General features: G+C 38.2%; 2 protein-coding genes across 2 annotated transcripts; both read left to right on the top strand.

Annotated features, from left to right (window-relative positions):
* Nucleotides 1-1,947: 1,947 nt before the first annotated feature.
* LOC306972567 (uncharacterized protein CXorf38 homolog) lies at nucleotides 1,948-5,311 on the top strand. The gene is made up of 6 exons (XM_079569231.1): nucleotides 1,948-2,192; nucleotides 2,405-2,539; nucleotides 2,789-2,911; nucleotides 4,638-4,787; nucleotides 4,859-5,047; nucleotides 5,124-5,311. Exons 1-6 carry the CDS (start codon nucleotides 1,977-1,979, stop codon nucleotides 5,232-5,234), a joined length of 924 nt encoding a protein of 307 aa, XP_079425357.1. The 5' UTR covers nucleotides 1,948-1,976; the 3' UTR covers nucleotides 5,235-5,311.
* Nucleotides 5,312-6,351: 1,040 nt separating this feature from the next.
* LOC306972416 (SH2 domain-containing protein 1A-like) lies at nucleotides 6,352-7,527 on the top strand. The gene is made up of 4 exons (XM_079569013.1): nucleotides 6,352-6,547; nucleotides 6,667-6,739; nucleotides 6,799-6,937; nucleotides 7,009-7,527. The coding sequence occupies exons 1-4, from the start codon at nucleotides 6,396-6,398 to the stop codon at nucleotides 7,029-7,031; spliced, it is 387 nt and encodes a 128-aa protein (XP_079425139.1). The 5' UTR covers nucleotides 6,352-6,395; the 3' UTR covers nucleotides 7,032-7,527.
* Nucleotides 7,528-16,070: the final 8,543 nt, after the last annotated feature.

Below are 16,070 nucleotides of genomic sequence, written 5' to 3'. Positions count from 1 at the left end.
GGCTTGCAACAGCATGCTAAAGCTAGTGGGAGCATACTAAAGCTAGTGGGAGCATGCTAATGCTAGTGGGAGCATGCTAATGCTAGCGGCAACTAATCAAGGCTGGGTCAGAAACTTTGTTAGAAATACCTAAAGTCGTGTAATCAGCCACTGCTCGAGTGGCCAAGTGTTTGTGTTTTAGTTTATGAAATGCTGTTAAAGAATATCTGATATTTGTACTGATCAGATCACTTTATCTGAGTGTTTCTAAGAGCTGTATGTAAACAAGTACATTTCTCCATTGTGAGATCAATAAAGGCTATCTTATCTTATCTGTTCATATCAATATAAAATAGCCTGTCCCAAGGATCAGACTTTATTGATCTCACACTAGAGAAAAAAGAACATTCACTTTTTTTACTCACAGCAACCACTTTTAAGAAAGTCTCTTGGTATCGGTTAATATTGGATTTGGGCAGATACTCAAACCCGCAGTACCAGGATCGTTATCGGAGGCAAAAAAGCTGGATCGGTGCAACTCTAATAAATAGATCATACATTTCAGACTAAGGGGTTGAACTAATTTGGCAAAAAGTCGGTCATATTTAAACATGTGACCAGCTGTGCAGCTGAAGGCTGACATGTTGTGGAAATGTAAAGTCACGCTTTTCAACAGACAACAGTGCTATTGGCATTCACTTACCAGACGCTAATAGCACATTACTCTGATAAAATGTGGAAGCATACAAGTCAAATTATGCAAAAGACAAAGTCATACATGAAAACACTGAATAAATGGCCAACATTTGGCGAAATTATATGAAATTAACAAGAGTGACCTTTGAGTACGTCTTTTAATCGTGTAGGGTGGCCCCACTCATGCAAATGTAACTGATGAAGTATTTCCAGATTAGGAAGGGGAGAGTTCAGCTTCCTGACTGCCTGCTGGATGAAGCTGTCCTTCAGTCAGTTGGGTCAGGGAGGATCGAGACACTACACCTACAGTCTTCTCTGTGATGGCAAGAGTAGCTGGCTGGCCAGGCTAACAGGTTTTATGATTAGATCTTATGTTTTATTTATGAATCAAGATTAATCTCTCAAAGCAGATGCTAAAGGTGGATTATGCAACTTTTTATGCAGAAACAAGTTCATATTAGTTCCTATGTTACCTTTCAATAACCCAGCAGCAGCACGGATGATGAACATGGCGCATTTACTCTCCATCCCAAAGCCTGCAGGATGCTCCAGGATAACAGGATTTTGGGGGGTTTCTGGTAGGGTTTTCAAGATGATTAAACTGTCTCCATAGTTACGTACACGATCCATCCAGAAAAACCTACCAGAAACCTAAAAAAACTACCCATACAGCCGCTGGGTCACTGAAAGTTCAAATACCCACTAATATTATCATTTTTTTCTGCATAAAAAGATGTAAAGTGCACCTTTAAGGAGAAACATGTCCAGGTCCCCCTCTCCATATATTACTCCCCTCTGCAGGATTCTTGGCGCCTGAATGGCCCTTCACAGGTTATGGATGGTCTTGGCAAGTCCATCTCTATGTCAGATCACAGTCTCAATAAAAGTAATAATAATTCAAAATAAACTCAATGTATTAGATGGGTGTATACATTAAATTATTTTTAGGCCTAACAAAATTTTACCCATGCTGCTAGTTGTTGTAGCTTTTGTTCGTGCTACATCCTCCGAGCATGTAGGTAATTTGTATAGTCGAGGAAACACATTTGATGCATTAAAACAGGCCCTAGTTCTCACCTTCATGAATACAATAGTAGGCGATTAGCATTTGGTCACCTTCATCACAGTTTTGGTTGGAAAAAGTACATTTTCTAGACACGCCGTTTGCAAAGAAGACAGTGCCATCTAGAGGTCGGAAAGCGCCAGGACAACTTGGGCGGAGCAGGGCGGGGCTTAACAAGGAAGTGCCTTTTTGTTGTCAACTTTTTCTTTTGTTGTTGTTGTCAAGTCAGGGCGAAAAAATGTCTGCGACGATTTTCCACGAAGATTTGCTGCTCCGTTTGAGTAACAGAGAGTACACAAACTGGATAAAGGCGGGACAGTGTCTGCGGATACTGGCCCAGGGTCTGCAGCCTTTTATAGATACCGAGATGAGGTATTTCCACGAGGATCTGATCAATCAAAACTCAATGCTGCGAAGACCCTGCGAGAAATCCTGCAGACCGAGTGGGAATAAGGTCTGGAGGTCCAACATCTCATTCCTGAAACATACTGTACATACAATATAATGCAAATGCCAAGTAATAGCAATAATCTCCTCCTAGTCCTGGCCTGGGGTTTTACTGTTCAAGTAAAAAGGATTGACCCAAATAGTTATTCAAGTTAAAGTTAAAATAAGGACTGAACTAGTATCATTGACCGTTTTTATGTGTTTTATTTGTGTATCCAGCTTTTAGGAGCTTGTAGGGTTTGCTCAGAGTGGCAGAGGGTGATCCAGACACATCAGAGGCAGCCCCAAAACACTATCAACTGGGACAACTGTTCGCCTGCGTCCTGGAGAACCAGTCACTGGGAAGTGGCCAAGGTACTGTCTGTAAACTTAAGGCCATTCAGGGATAGCGCCAGTTTTCTTGTTCTGTACTGTGGCTTTAATGTATTTGTAACATGAATTGATATCTATAGCTTTGGAGGGATGCACTGTGGGGGTTACTTATGGGCCCTGTGATGTTTATGAAACTTTTGAGACAATAAAAGGTTGTCTGATCTTTCATAAACAAAAAAACATGCCAAATTTGGTTCCTGTGATGTGTGATGTGTCTTCCGTCTGCTGCAGGCTTTCATGCCTCGGGGTCAGGGAAGGGTCAGAGGGGCGGATCAGTTTGATGCCTCTGCTCTGCTCAACCTCATCAACTCCTGTGGCCGGTTTCACTCCGTGGACCCCAAACCTGTGAGAGAGGTACATCATCTAATCATTTTGACACATGCTTTTGTTTGGATCACGTTTCTGCCGCATGGGGAACCCTATGCTCTTTGGTACTAGTGCCAGAGCAGGACCAGCGCATGTTCTCTTTCTCTCGGCAGCGGTAGGGGCTCGTGCCTCGCAGAAAGAAGGTCTTGGGTTTGATCCCTGGACCACACAGGGGCCTTTACGTTTTGAATTTGCATGTTCTTCCCGTGTCTGCACTAGTTTCCTCCGGGTGCTCCGGTTTCCCCTATCACTAAAAATATGTACAATAGGTTCCCGTATGGGGCCAGGATCCTTGATTTCAGTGGGAATTTCCTGGTTAAATCAAAGTCAAAGCAGGGCCAGTGTTTAAAGGGACAATGCGTAACATTTTGGACTATACTGTTGCCATCAGTAAAAACTATGCTTCTAATGACCAGCTCGACACATTACTGCAGTGGGTAATCAAAGAATGGATTTAGATGAGAACTTAACCTGTTTAAGTCTCTCCATGGAGACGAGCTGGAGACGTCCCCACTCCCGGTGAGACATGTCAGACATGTCTTAGGAGAGCTGAGCCGCTCACAGCAAAGGCTCATGTTTGTTTGTACATTTATGAGGTACTTTTCAATTATGAAAATATCTGTCATAAAATAAATGCTTGTGTTTTTTTACTGGGTAAAATTCTACACGGTGTGGCTTTAACTTGCAGTGGGTTGAATAAAGTCAGCAGTGTGTGCTGTGTGACCTTAAAAAGGATGTAGCAAATGCTTTTTACATTTTTTTATTTTTATTTGATCGGGACAACGCGCATTCATGAAAAGCATAAACATGTTGTACACAAATTGTAAATGTGCCAGATTATAGCAAAACTGCTAATTTACATCTGTAGTCCCGAGGCAGGTCACACAAGCAATACAGTGTATACATGAATACAAAACACATTATAAAAGCTACACAAATGAGTGCAGGTCTGATTTACTTTAAGGTGATGTTTAAGTTGTTTTTAAAAGAGATTTAAGTTGGGCATTCTCTTATATCTGCAGGCTGTTCCAAAACTCATTGCTGCTTGCATCCATGTGGTGACAGTTGTAGCCTATATAGAACTGAAAATTAAATTACTGTATTGACTGTAATTTCAAAGTATGTGTGTTCTGAACAGAAAGCATTGTCAAACTCAATCCAAGAATATAGCAGAGATCCTCAGTGGTTTGTGCTGTTAATACCTTGTAGCAGTAGCTTCCTAATCCATATTTAGCCTGGGTCTGCATATTTGAAGGTTAGAAACAAGTGCACATATAAAGGAAATATATAGGTGAAACTCGGAAAATCAGATTATTATTAAAAGGTTCATTTTTTATTTCTGTAATTCAACTTAAAATGTGAAACTAATATATGATATAGACTCATTACATGCAAAGTGACTTATGCCTTTGTTTGGTATCATTTCCATGATTATGGCTTAAAGTCCATCATCAAAATATTCTAATTTTAATTTGGGGTTTTTACAAGCTGAGCCATAATTATCAAAATTATAACAAATAAAGGCTATACAACATTTCTCGCTTTGCATGTAATGAGTCTTTATCAGTTTCACATTTTAAGTTGAACTACAGAAATAAATGAACTTTTGAAAGATATTCTCATTTTCCGAGTTGCACCTGTATAACAATTGTAGGAATATTTTATTTAAATGGTGCATTTCTACACTTTCACATTTTTATTGTTGTTTTTTTAGGTGATTCGATACAGGAACGAGTTAATGCATTCATCTGACTTTCTTGTGAGGGACGAGTGGATGAATCATTACGACAAGGCTCTGAGGAACCTAATGCTACAGTTTGGAAAGGTTCCTCCCATGGCCACAGCTGGACAACAGATTAAACAGGTGCATTTGCTGATTGTCTTCAAGAGTAGCCGACATCTGCAAGTGTATTAACCTTTGTCAAATGTCCTTAGATGCTCAGAGCAGATTTGTCTATCCACATAAACGGCGTGGATGAAATGGATTCGGATCATATAGTCACTGATCTTGTTCTTGGTGAGATCAGTGCTGACTCGATTGTCCAATGGGAGGCTGAGCTGCTCCAAAAGAGACTGCAAGAGCTGAAGGAGGAGATGGAGGAGATGGATGACGCCCGCGCTTTGGTAAAGCTTCAACAATATGCCCTTCAGTATAAAAATGTACTCCAGTTTAGGAACTTTAAAAAACTGTGTTTTTCAGAGTGCTGAGGAGTTGAAGGATCTTGGCGGTTTCTTTGAGACAAACAAGGATTTGAGTGAGCGCTTTTCTTCAGAGCTACAAAATGTGAATTTGTCAAGGAAACAGGAATGAAAAGACAGTGAAGATCATCAGCACAGGACTGAGTGCTGTGTTTTACTGTAAGTCAGACAACCTATGGATCTTGGAGCATCAAATGTTATTTATTGTAAAATTTGTGTGTCTTTGTATTTGTGTGTTATATGGAGTCACCGTCACTCTGTGTATGGAGCTCGACAGTCCCGGCCACTGCTTTTCCCATTCTCTTTTGTTATTGGGAAACTATATTTATATATTTTTGTTTCCTACATAACTCCATGTGCTCATTCACAGTTTAATGTCTTCAATGAAATTCATACAATGTTAATAGTGTTAAATAAAGAAGAAACAATACTTTTAATCAGCTATGTGCTAACTCCTGACCATAACACAGATAATTTAAAAGGCTAAAAATGTGTTCTTTATGATTATTACCACATAAAAGGTTGGCATTTTTTTCCCTAAATTACCATGACAGTAAGTAATTACATTTTTACAGCCTGACCTGAGTGACTGTAAGGGACTGTTGAACTCTATTCAGCGTCTGCCTGTTAAAGTAGGTAATGTGGATACCTACAGTGGTGTTGGTTTGCTTCGTGACCCTTTGATATCCAAACCTGATTTCCAACCTCCTGATTTGATCTTATAATAATGTTTTTAATTATATTGCCATTTACATTATTAGTAATATTACTACTTAATTACATTTGTCTGGTTCTTTTTTTTTGGATGTCTCTCTATTGCAATTGCACATTTCAGTATAAATTATATTTTTATTTACAGCTTTGTGTTGTGTGCTTTTTATGTCTTCTGGAGTTTAGTTTCATTTGATAAAAGAATTGTTTACGCCACATCCTGTACTTGAGGTTTGTAATGATCACTTCTCAACAAAAATACAAATACCATATTTATATTTCACCCTGAATACTGTTTGATCATGTGTAGAACCAAAAAGGTTGACCTCTAAAAGTGTTTGGGTTTTTCTGTTAAATTCACATAAACAGCTTACAGCATTTTTGGTCTGCATTTGGCATTGTGCAAAGGAGTTACGTTGGACAAAGTACGTGACTGCCGGTTGCACAGAACACAAGGTGTGAAAACCATTGAGGTGATCATATCCTTTCACACAGTTTGGTGCTGCTGCAGTCGTCGTGCACCTTCACTTCTCGCAGCACATTGCTGTAGAGTCTGAGGGACATGGAGCAGGAAGGAGACTTTATTACCTGCATTTACTATGGCCACATCAGCAGCCGGGCCACAGAGCAGCTGCTGGGGAGGTATGGGCAGGACGGCAGCTTTCTGCTCCGGGACAGTGAAACTTTACCAGGCGCGTACTGCCTCTGTGTCAGGTGAGAAGACCCCTCTGTGTCTGTCCTGCTCCCAGCAACGTTGGGAAAGCTCTACATGAATTTAAATTATTTGCAAAGTACAGTGCTACTTTGTGATAATGTTTTGGTTTTTCCCCTAGAAAAGCCCCTTTTGTTCACACCTACCGACTTGTGCATGCTATGGACGGCTGGTCTCTTCAGGGTAATTTTCAGGTGAGTTAACAAATGCACACCAAAAAAAAACGTATTTAAGTTTTTATTTCTGTTAAAAGAGCCAAGGTTTTAGCAGACAAATCTTTCACAAACTGGAAACATTGATTGAAACCTGCAGAAGATTGTCTAGCACTGAGATAGTCCCCCTCACACACCCCCTGGACAAAACACAGCTGTCACCTTTAAGCATCGGACCAGGTAGGGCATCAGGTTCATCAATAGGCAAACACTTAATTTTACATACAGTTAATTACTTTTCTTATTTACAGAGTACCTTGAAATGTCCACATAACCAAGACATCTCAACATGAGTCTAAAATGGAAAGTGGCACGGTTTCCTGTTTCTGTGGTAAAGACTCGGACGATAAATAATAGACGATAAATATAAAGAGGCTTAAAGGTCAAAGCACTGCTTCTTGTAAATGCTGTCGATCTGACACCATTTGTTTCGGGGGTTTCCTTTGTGAATGCAGCAAGATTTTAGTGATAATGTTCATCATTTAGACTGATATCCTTCCTCTTTTTTAGACCTCAAAAGCTGAGAAACCAATCCAAAATTAGTATGCACAGCCTAAGCCGACATAATTATGTTTTCTATGAGTTTTCAAACACCAATGTGATCTCCTCATCAGGGTTTGCCATAAGGTCAGGAGAGACAAACTGTGAAAAACAACAGGGAATAAATAATGTATCTTTTAAAATAACTTTAACTTTGTTTGTACTTACGACATCAGTGTTCTCCAACACAAGCAAATACCTTTGAGGAGGGCTGGGAATAGGTGGAAACAAGCGCTTAGACACCCTTAGACACAAAAATATGTCATGTTAAAATTAATGCCTTTCCATTTAAAAAACAAACAACCTTTTTGCTGTCAGATTCATATATAAAGCACAAATTACACATACGCATAGCTGCTCAAAGGGCTCTACAATCAACAATATAAAGAAGCTTAATGAAAGACAAAACGAAGACCCGCATAACAATGTTCTGCAGCTTTGATTTGATTTAAAATTAAAATTTGGGGACTGGGCTGTTCAATGGGACTGGGGCAACATCTCAAGGACAGAGGGCAAGAGGAATGCGATGCCTGGGGACCCATCTCTATGAAAGACCCAGAGAAGCATTGTCCAACATCCACCACAGTGCAAGTTGCAGTCTTTGGTGACATCTGGTGGCAAATTTCTCACAGGTTCGAGCGACATGATTATCAAATTGCATGTGTGAAGTACAACAATTTTTATTATATTTGCATGTGATTACACCTTAAAATCAAGATTCAGTTCCCTGCACAGTTAAAAGACGGCTCAAATACAGAATAAACCGCTTAAATTAATGCAAGAATCACATGCATTTCAAAACCTGATTGCCGTGGTCTTCTCTAAACTACAACGTTGGCAAGTATTAAAAACGAAAGACAAAAGGAAAAAGAGCAGTTTACAAAAAGCATCACGGTTCATTGAGTAATCGACCTGCCCTGTCCTGAAATAACTCCAAAATAACCTTCTAACAATGGCATGACTCACAACTTGATTTGTCTTTCTCTGTTCATGTTTTGTGACTCACACACACTGAATATGACACCTCCTCCCAGGAAGTCTGTCTTCACTTCAGTTTGTGGTTACATTTTGTGAGCATTACACAGAAAAAGGCAATTTCTTCCCTTTTAGCTGTAAATATGCAGTAGCCCAACAGTAGCTCCTTTGTACAGTACCTGAGACAAACTGGCAGCAGTAGAAGCAGGACGACCAGAGGTATTCCCACGAAAATGACTTTAATTATGTCAATTTTTTGGTGCACTGGCTGTGTTGCCGATAATGCTGTATGAAAGAATAAATAACATGTTACCACAGATGTGTTAAGATAAGATAAGATAGCCTTTATTGATCTCACAAAAAATATTACATTCAGCTCTTAGCAAATAAGTAGGAAATGTGAGGAAATAGTGAATAGTGATATCTTATATACAATAACTACCAAGGACTTTGAGAGGACAAAAAACAGTAAATAATAAGTAAACTATAAAATGTTACAGTCAGTGTTAGCAGTGCAGGTTTACATCGTAGTGCAAGTGGTTGATAAAGTGACGCAGATAAGTGACGTATATGCAGGGATTATTGCATGTATTCCGCAAGGGGTTATTGCACGTGTTACTTTCGAGCAGGGGTAGGCAACGTCAGGCCCGAGGGCCAAATGCGGCCCTCTAGCATCGATGCTCTGGCCCTCAGGATTTTTTGAGTGCTTTTGAGGATGATATTATTACACAAATCAGAGGTCAAATGCCTGTTTGAATAAAAATGTGCAAAATACAGGGAAATCTTTCACAATTTCTAAAAACACCTAATTAGGTCATGTATAGGGCTGGGTATCTTTATCCGATATCTATACTAAAATATGTGTTGAACCAGAAAACAGAACAATAATGTGTGGAAGATCTGCACATTTACAATATCGGGTTCATCTCCAATTACAGGAAATGTGTGAAACATGGAGAATAATTTTGGGGGAAATGTGGCTAAAAATAAGGAAAAATTTGGGAAAAATAATAAGAAAAAAAGACTGGGTTAAATGGGGCAAACATTGGGCAAGAAATTGAAAAAAATGAAAGAAAATGGGAAAAACAAATAATTTGATTTGAGCTGAAACAACAAAGTCGCTTCCTTTAATGGAAGTGCTTTTTCCCCCCTTTTTTTTAGATATCAGTAGAATCTAAACTTGTTTTCCCGGTACCAGAGTGGTATTGTTTAACGGTATGGCCATAATCATGTACAGACAATGCTGCCATTTGTAGAAAATGGTGCTTTACTTTGGGCTAACATTGGCAGGTCCAGCCCTTGGTCTTTTTGCAATGAAGAAAATCATCCTTCACCAAGCAAATTTGCCTACCCCTGCTTGAGAGTCTTGTGGTACAGTCTGACAACAGTGGGGATGAAGGCCTTACTTTGCACAGGCACAGAAACGACGATGTGTCAAAGGACCCAAATTACTAAAATGCCTTTAACCATGTTACGTTCATGTTCCCTTTCATAAAGTTTGTGTATTTTTTTTAGGTATTGAAAATACCCCCCCCCCCCCCCCCCCCAGACACACAACTCTCTTTTACACCTCTGCATTTGCAGTTTAATCGCGATCTGTGTCACACCTCGTCTGTTTGAAATACATTGTCTGTGGAGATACACAGACATCAGGATTCTAAGTAGCTCTACAGTCTAGACTCATGGCTTGGCTTTGTTTCAGTCCTGTCCTTTGAAATGTATCATCCATCTCTCCTTGTCATGGTAAATAAATTCATTGTTTTTCAGCCATTTTTTGTTAAATGTCTCAAAGCTTATTATTTATTGTTGTCAAACATTATGGGGCAGAATTACTTTCAGTTTCTCCTACAAACACTTAAACCTATACAACCAATCTTAAGGTTTACAAAAGAATGTTAAAAAACCTTTAATAGTTTAGGTATTACAACACCAAATACTGAGCTAAAAGTTTAAAGCCCTCTGTCTGCAGTGTTAAATGTATGTGTATTAGCTTGTTTGATCTTAAGTTTTGAGTTCTGTTGGTTCATGATGTGTATTATTCGCATTTGTGTTAGGTTTTTTAGATATATAGATAAATCAATAATAATAAAGTTCTTCACTTATTATTATTATCAATCAATGAAATAGAACCTTGAAGTGAAAAATGTGTGTAATTAGAGACTTACAGACAGCTTGACTCCAGTCACTCCAGATGTCTGACCCCACACAATAGTCATGTGTGATCTTAGTTCTTATTCTCACTGTGTAGCTTTGTGTGAGGTCTGCATTCTGCTCAGTGTAGAACCGGTCCTCTTCAACATGCTTAGGCTCTGCTTCCTGTTGTCATGAAAATAATGATAAATATCATAAAAACTGATAGGCCTATGAAAATACATCTACAGTAAATATTTATATTTTTTTGGGCACTCAAAAAGCGTCTTTGAGTGTCTAAAAAAGTGCTATACAAGTTTGATTATAATAATAATAATAATAATAATAATAATAATAATAATAATAATAATAATTATTATTATTATTATTATTATTATTATTATTATTATTATTATTATTATTAATATTAAGTAAATAAGTGAAATTATACCTGGTCTCTTATTTTTACTTCATATTCCAAGCAATGATCTGGGCACTTGTTTCGACACTGAGGCCGGTCCCACGTAATATGCAAGTTAGTGCCATTGAATGATGCTTGGACGTTTGGTGGTGGAGGAAGGATTTCTAAGGATTTCTGTAAAAAAAACTAACACACACACACACGCACACGCACACGCACACGCACACGCACACACACAAGGTAAGGTATAAGAGACATTTCACTCCAAAATTGCATTAAAAAAAGGTGAACACAGTTTTGTCTGTGCCACCATAGCCTCAGTAGAAATATCTTACAACGGTCTCGACTCTTACTTTAGGATCCTTGCGTTCCTCTGCAGGGGCGTCCGTAATGGCAGCGTCCAGCCCTAAACGGAATAGTGATGATTCAGTATCATCAAGAACGTGCATCCATATGTGGGATGAAATGGGGCATCCTATAAATTCAGCTACTCCATTCCCTCCAACACCAGTCAGTAATTTTTCACTGTTCCTTCCTTGGATCAAGACCTGCCATTTTGTATATTCTCTGAAGTTGCTTACAATTTTCTGTGGGATTGAAAAGTATTAAATTCACTTGCCGTAAGCTTACAATATATGCACTCCAAGCTTTGACCATCTTTGTAGTTTGCTCATGTTGTTGTGCTTATAAACCTATGTGAGATGTTACCTACCTTTGTATGTGCACCCAAAAAACGGCAAACAGAATAATATGAGTCGAAGGAAACACGACTTTGTCATTTTCATCCTTGAAACGTCTGACACAAAAAAAACAGACAAAAAGCAATAAGAAAATATATTTCCTGCCTTAACTTCCCCTTTTTATGAAATGAAGTTGAACGAGTTTTAGAAAGCAGGACTGTTTTATTCATTATAACATCAAACACTAATGTACAATGATAGATTATTAAGAATTAGAAATGACAACAATGCATTATTAAACATGAACTAATATTTAGATTTATAACAAACAACTTTAAATGTCGCATGTGTGAACTGAACTATTACAAAATCAATATTAGGCTGTAGTTTGCCATGTGTCGTAGATGTAGAAAACACTTTCGTTAAGCTTACCTGCGGCTTCCCCTGCTTTCTGTCACTGACTGTGCTAGACTTATATATGTGTAAGGCAAGTTATCCATTTCAGTGGAAAGACGAAGCATGATGTCATGATTACTCTTTGTTTCTTAGAAAGAGGAGGAGTAAAGTGAAGTAAGTTTGGGGAAGGAAGAGGGAGCAATCGCCCACCAAGCTGTTTATTCAAATCAAATCTATACTTCACTCATACTCTCCATGTGTGAAACCATTACAGAGACAATAATATGAATAATATAGGCATTTTCAAATTATGGGCAATAACCTGTTCCTGCACTTCCCACCCCTGAAAATAAAATATATATATAAAAAATAATGCTGTGAAACCAAAAAAATGAGTAAATCAAGTGCTACATGATAAGAGACAGGTCATTTCAGATCATATTTTTGGAGTTTTTACACCATTGTCCCCGACCCTATATTCACACCTTTGTGCAATTAAAAAGAATATTTCCAATATATCTATAAATAATTTACTTGCAAATTCCAAAGAAACAGAGAATAGACTTCAATAATCTGCAGATCTTATATGAAAAATTACAACTATTTGTTAAAATATATATTTTTTTTAACTCTCTGTCCCTTGTGTGTTTTGTGTCATTGGTCTTATTTGTAAGGTTAAAAAAAGATGTGAAGAAATATTTTTCTGGTCTGATGAGACCAGGTTAAAAGCCTAATCCTGGGAAATATAAAGAAGGACATCTATTAATCAAAATTACAACATTCTTACGTCATTATTGCTTTATTTGAGTGTTTACGATTCATCGAGGAGTAAAATAGTTGTCAGCTATTTCAATTATTGATTAGTTGTCGAATAATCGATTTGTTATTTCAGCCCTAATTAATAGTGGATATAATTATTAAAGAAAATCAGAATCACAAGGCTGGAGGATGAATCTATTGTGCATGTTTTGGGTTGATGGGGGAAACCTGAGCAGACACAGGGAGCACATGCACACACAGAAAGACATTCTCGTGATATGATACTAGAGCACCAGACACTGCCATGCCGTTCTGGTACATGCCTTGGTTTGATCCTGGGACGAGAGATTTTGCATGTTCTCCCCGTGTACTAAAAACATGTACAACAGGCCAGGATGAATGAGAGTGTGTCGAGAGTGTGAAAGTGGGACAACAAATGGAAATGCATGTAAACAGGCCATGCCAGATTATAAACCTGAGCTCAGAGTTTAGATCTGGCATGGTTTACACATTTGTGAACATTAACATGCACTGTTCAGTTCAAAGAAACAAATGTGATTCTGAAATCTCAGTGGGATTTTCCTGGTTTAGAATTGATCCAACAAACTCTTGACTCAGGATGGATCATACCTTGAGTGCAGCGCTCATTATTGGAGATCTTTGCCCACAGGTCCTGGGTGGTCAGACGATTGAACTGCTCCTGGGTCTCACAGAGATTAGCTAATTTGGGCCAGGCTGACCAGAGTCCAGGGCTGTTTTTCAGTCCCAGTCCGCCCCTGTCATTAGGGACCAATGGTCTGACAAAAGGACACAGAGTCACGTCCAAGGTTAAGCCTGTTTTATTTTACCATCAAAAATCAAAAATCAAGAATTATTGGGCCTGTAACAGAGGACAAATCAATATAACAGAACAAAGGAAAAACTCAACAAAGCACAAGACAACTGCCCTAACAAAAGAGGGACAAAAAGGGGTGACAAGACAAACATGGGACATTAAGCAACATGTAACTTAACTAAATTGGGAATTACGATCCAAAATATGACAAATTACAATTGATTAACAAAATATATTTAAATGAGCAAAAATAATAATCATAAACTTCACCCTGCCTGCCATGGTTCAGGCGAGGGTGGCATACATCTTTTTATTTCCCCCCCGATGTTGGTTGGTCATATTGTGAGATATGAAAGCAGATCAATACATAAGGCACATTCCTTCTTAAATAAACTATCGATGTTTTCAAAGAAGGAAAAATGGGGAAATGGGACAAGCAAATAAAAAAGAAATACTAGGCTACACCACAAGATCACTGTCATTTTTTTAATTTATTTTTTAAAGACCAACATCTTTAAAACTATATATTCCAGACGATTTTTAAAGATGCAAACACATAGAAAACCTCCCAATAATGTATGTAAATAGCACAATTTTATATACTAGGCTACACTGTGTTACATAATAACCAGAGGTGGGAGTAAGTCACTAAATGCAAGTCTCGAGTCAAGTCCAAGTCGTGAAGGTCCAAGTCCCAAGTAAGTCCAAGTCAATCGGTCATGGGCTCAAGTCAAGTCAAGTCAAGTCATAGCTTTTGTCAAGTCAAGTCAAGTCATAGCTTTTGTCAAGTCAAGTCAAGTCAAGTCTTGCTTAAGCCGGCGAGTCACCTTAAGTCACAAACGCCAGCGTGTCTACTTTTCATGTGTTTAATCTTGAAAATTACAAGTGCTTTCTCAAGATATAGTAATTTTGAATTTAGGCTAAAATCAAACTTTTTAAAATCTCATGGATTTGGATTTAAAGTGTAATTAATATTTAATTGCCAAAAAATTCAAACTATATATATTTTAAATAAACAGTCTATGTACAAAATTACCGGGACAGTATTTTAAGTATTTTGTTGGTTTCTGGTGGTTTCTGTTAGTTTTTCTGTCAGTGGTTCCCCTGTAATGCCCCAGCCCCTGTATACTCGGATTCGCCCCTGCTCAAAATAGATTCCGCGCAGCCTTCAGTCCCGCTGTCACTGGGCTGTGTGCGGATGCGTAAACTAGTCACTAAATGCTGTAAACTTTGTGTGAACGAATTAAAACATCGAAAAGCCCCAAGATTTCTGTTGATCAATCAGCTCTTACGCATCGTGGTTCTGGAGGCTCCGTCTGCGCTGTAGGTCCAGCCCATTGTTTCAAACGTTTTCCTGTCCATAAATCTCCTCCTCTTCACTGTCTTTAGAAAACTTTTAACGCATCCAAAGAAATATTTCCTCCTGCCTTTTCGCGCTGTTATTGATTAGACGCACGTGGCTAATAATTAACCATAATGTAAACATAGATGCGCCGCTTTTACGCAATGAATCCTGATCTTTCGACAGTTTCACTCAAATAAATAATAACTATAAAGTCTCAGCAAGTCATTGAGAGTCACTGGCCTCAAGTCCAAGCTAAGTCTCGAGTCACAAACAGCAAGTCCCAAGCAGTGTTAATTTTGACAACATATTTTAATTTAGTTTTAGTCTTTTGACGAAAATGTAGTTCGATTTTAGTCTAGTTTTAGTCAAAAAAATATCTTCAATTTTAGTCTAGTTTTAGTCGACTAAAATTAAGACGAATTTAGTCGACTTTGCATTTATAATATTCATTATAATCATATTTAATCTTGTTCCTCGACTTCATGGAGCTGCTCCACATGAACAAAGCTCAGAGCTGATCCTTTTTACAGTGAATTTAAATGATCTGAGGCTCTTTCAGACGGTCAATAGAAGTTTGGATGATTTTAGTCTCTCCTTTTCATTTTTATTTAGTCCTATTTTAATCGACTAAAATATCTGGACATTTTAGTCATAGTTTTAGTCTCATGAACAACTTTTGATTTAGTTTTAGTCCAATTTTAGTCGTCAAAAATATCACTTTGACTAAAATTAAGACTAAATATTTTAGTCGACGAAATTAACACTGGTCCCAAGTCAAGTCAAGTCTTTTCGGAGCTTTGGTCAAGTCTCAAGTCCCAAAAAATGCGACTCGAGTCTGTCTCCCACCTCTGATAACAACCACCAAATGGGCTATAATTTGCAGTCAGATCATTTTTAACCTTTGCATGTGTCGAAATGTCTGATGTAAGCACCAAAAGCTGGAGTGGTTAGTTTGTAGCTGTTTGTTGGACTGGTGTGTGTGGCTATGTGGCTATAAGGCTACACACATCGCCACCACATCTTAACAGTCTGGTGGCAACAACAGTCATAAACTCAACAGATTAGTATTTAACTCACCTATGCTTGTCATTCAAGAGATGTAGGCTATTAAAAAAAACAAAAAAATAGCCAAAGTAAAATTCTTACCACTTCTCAATGACGACTTCACCTCCCGTCATAGTTTCACTTTCGTTTTTACTCTGCGGAAACGGAAATGTGTTATAAACTCTGGG

This window comes from Gobius niger (genome assembly GCF_951799975.1).
Source record: "Gobius niger genome assembly, chromosome: 13".
Lineage (NCBI taxonomy): Eukaryota > Metazoa > Chordata > Actinopteri > Gobiiformes > Gobiidae > Gobius > Gobius niger.
The sequence above is the reverse complement of the archived record's forward strand: the minus strand, read 5'-3'. Positions and strand labels throughout refer to the sequence as shown.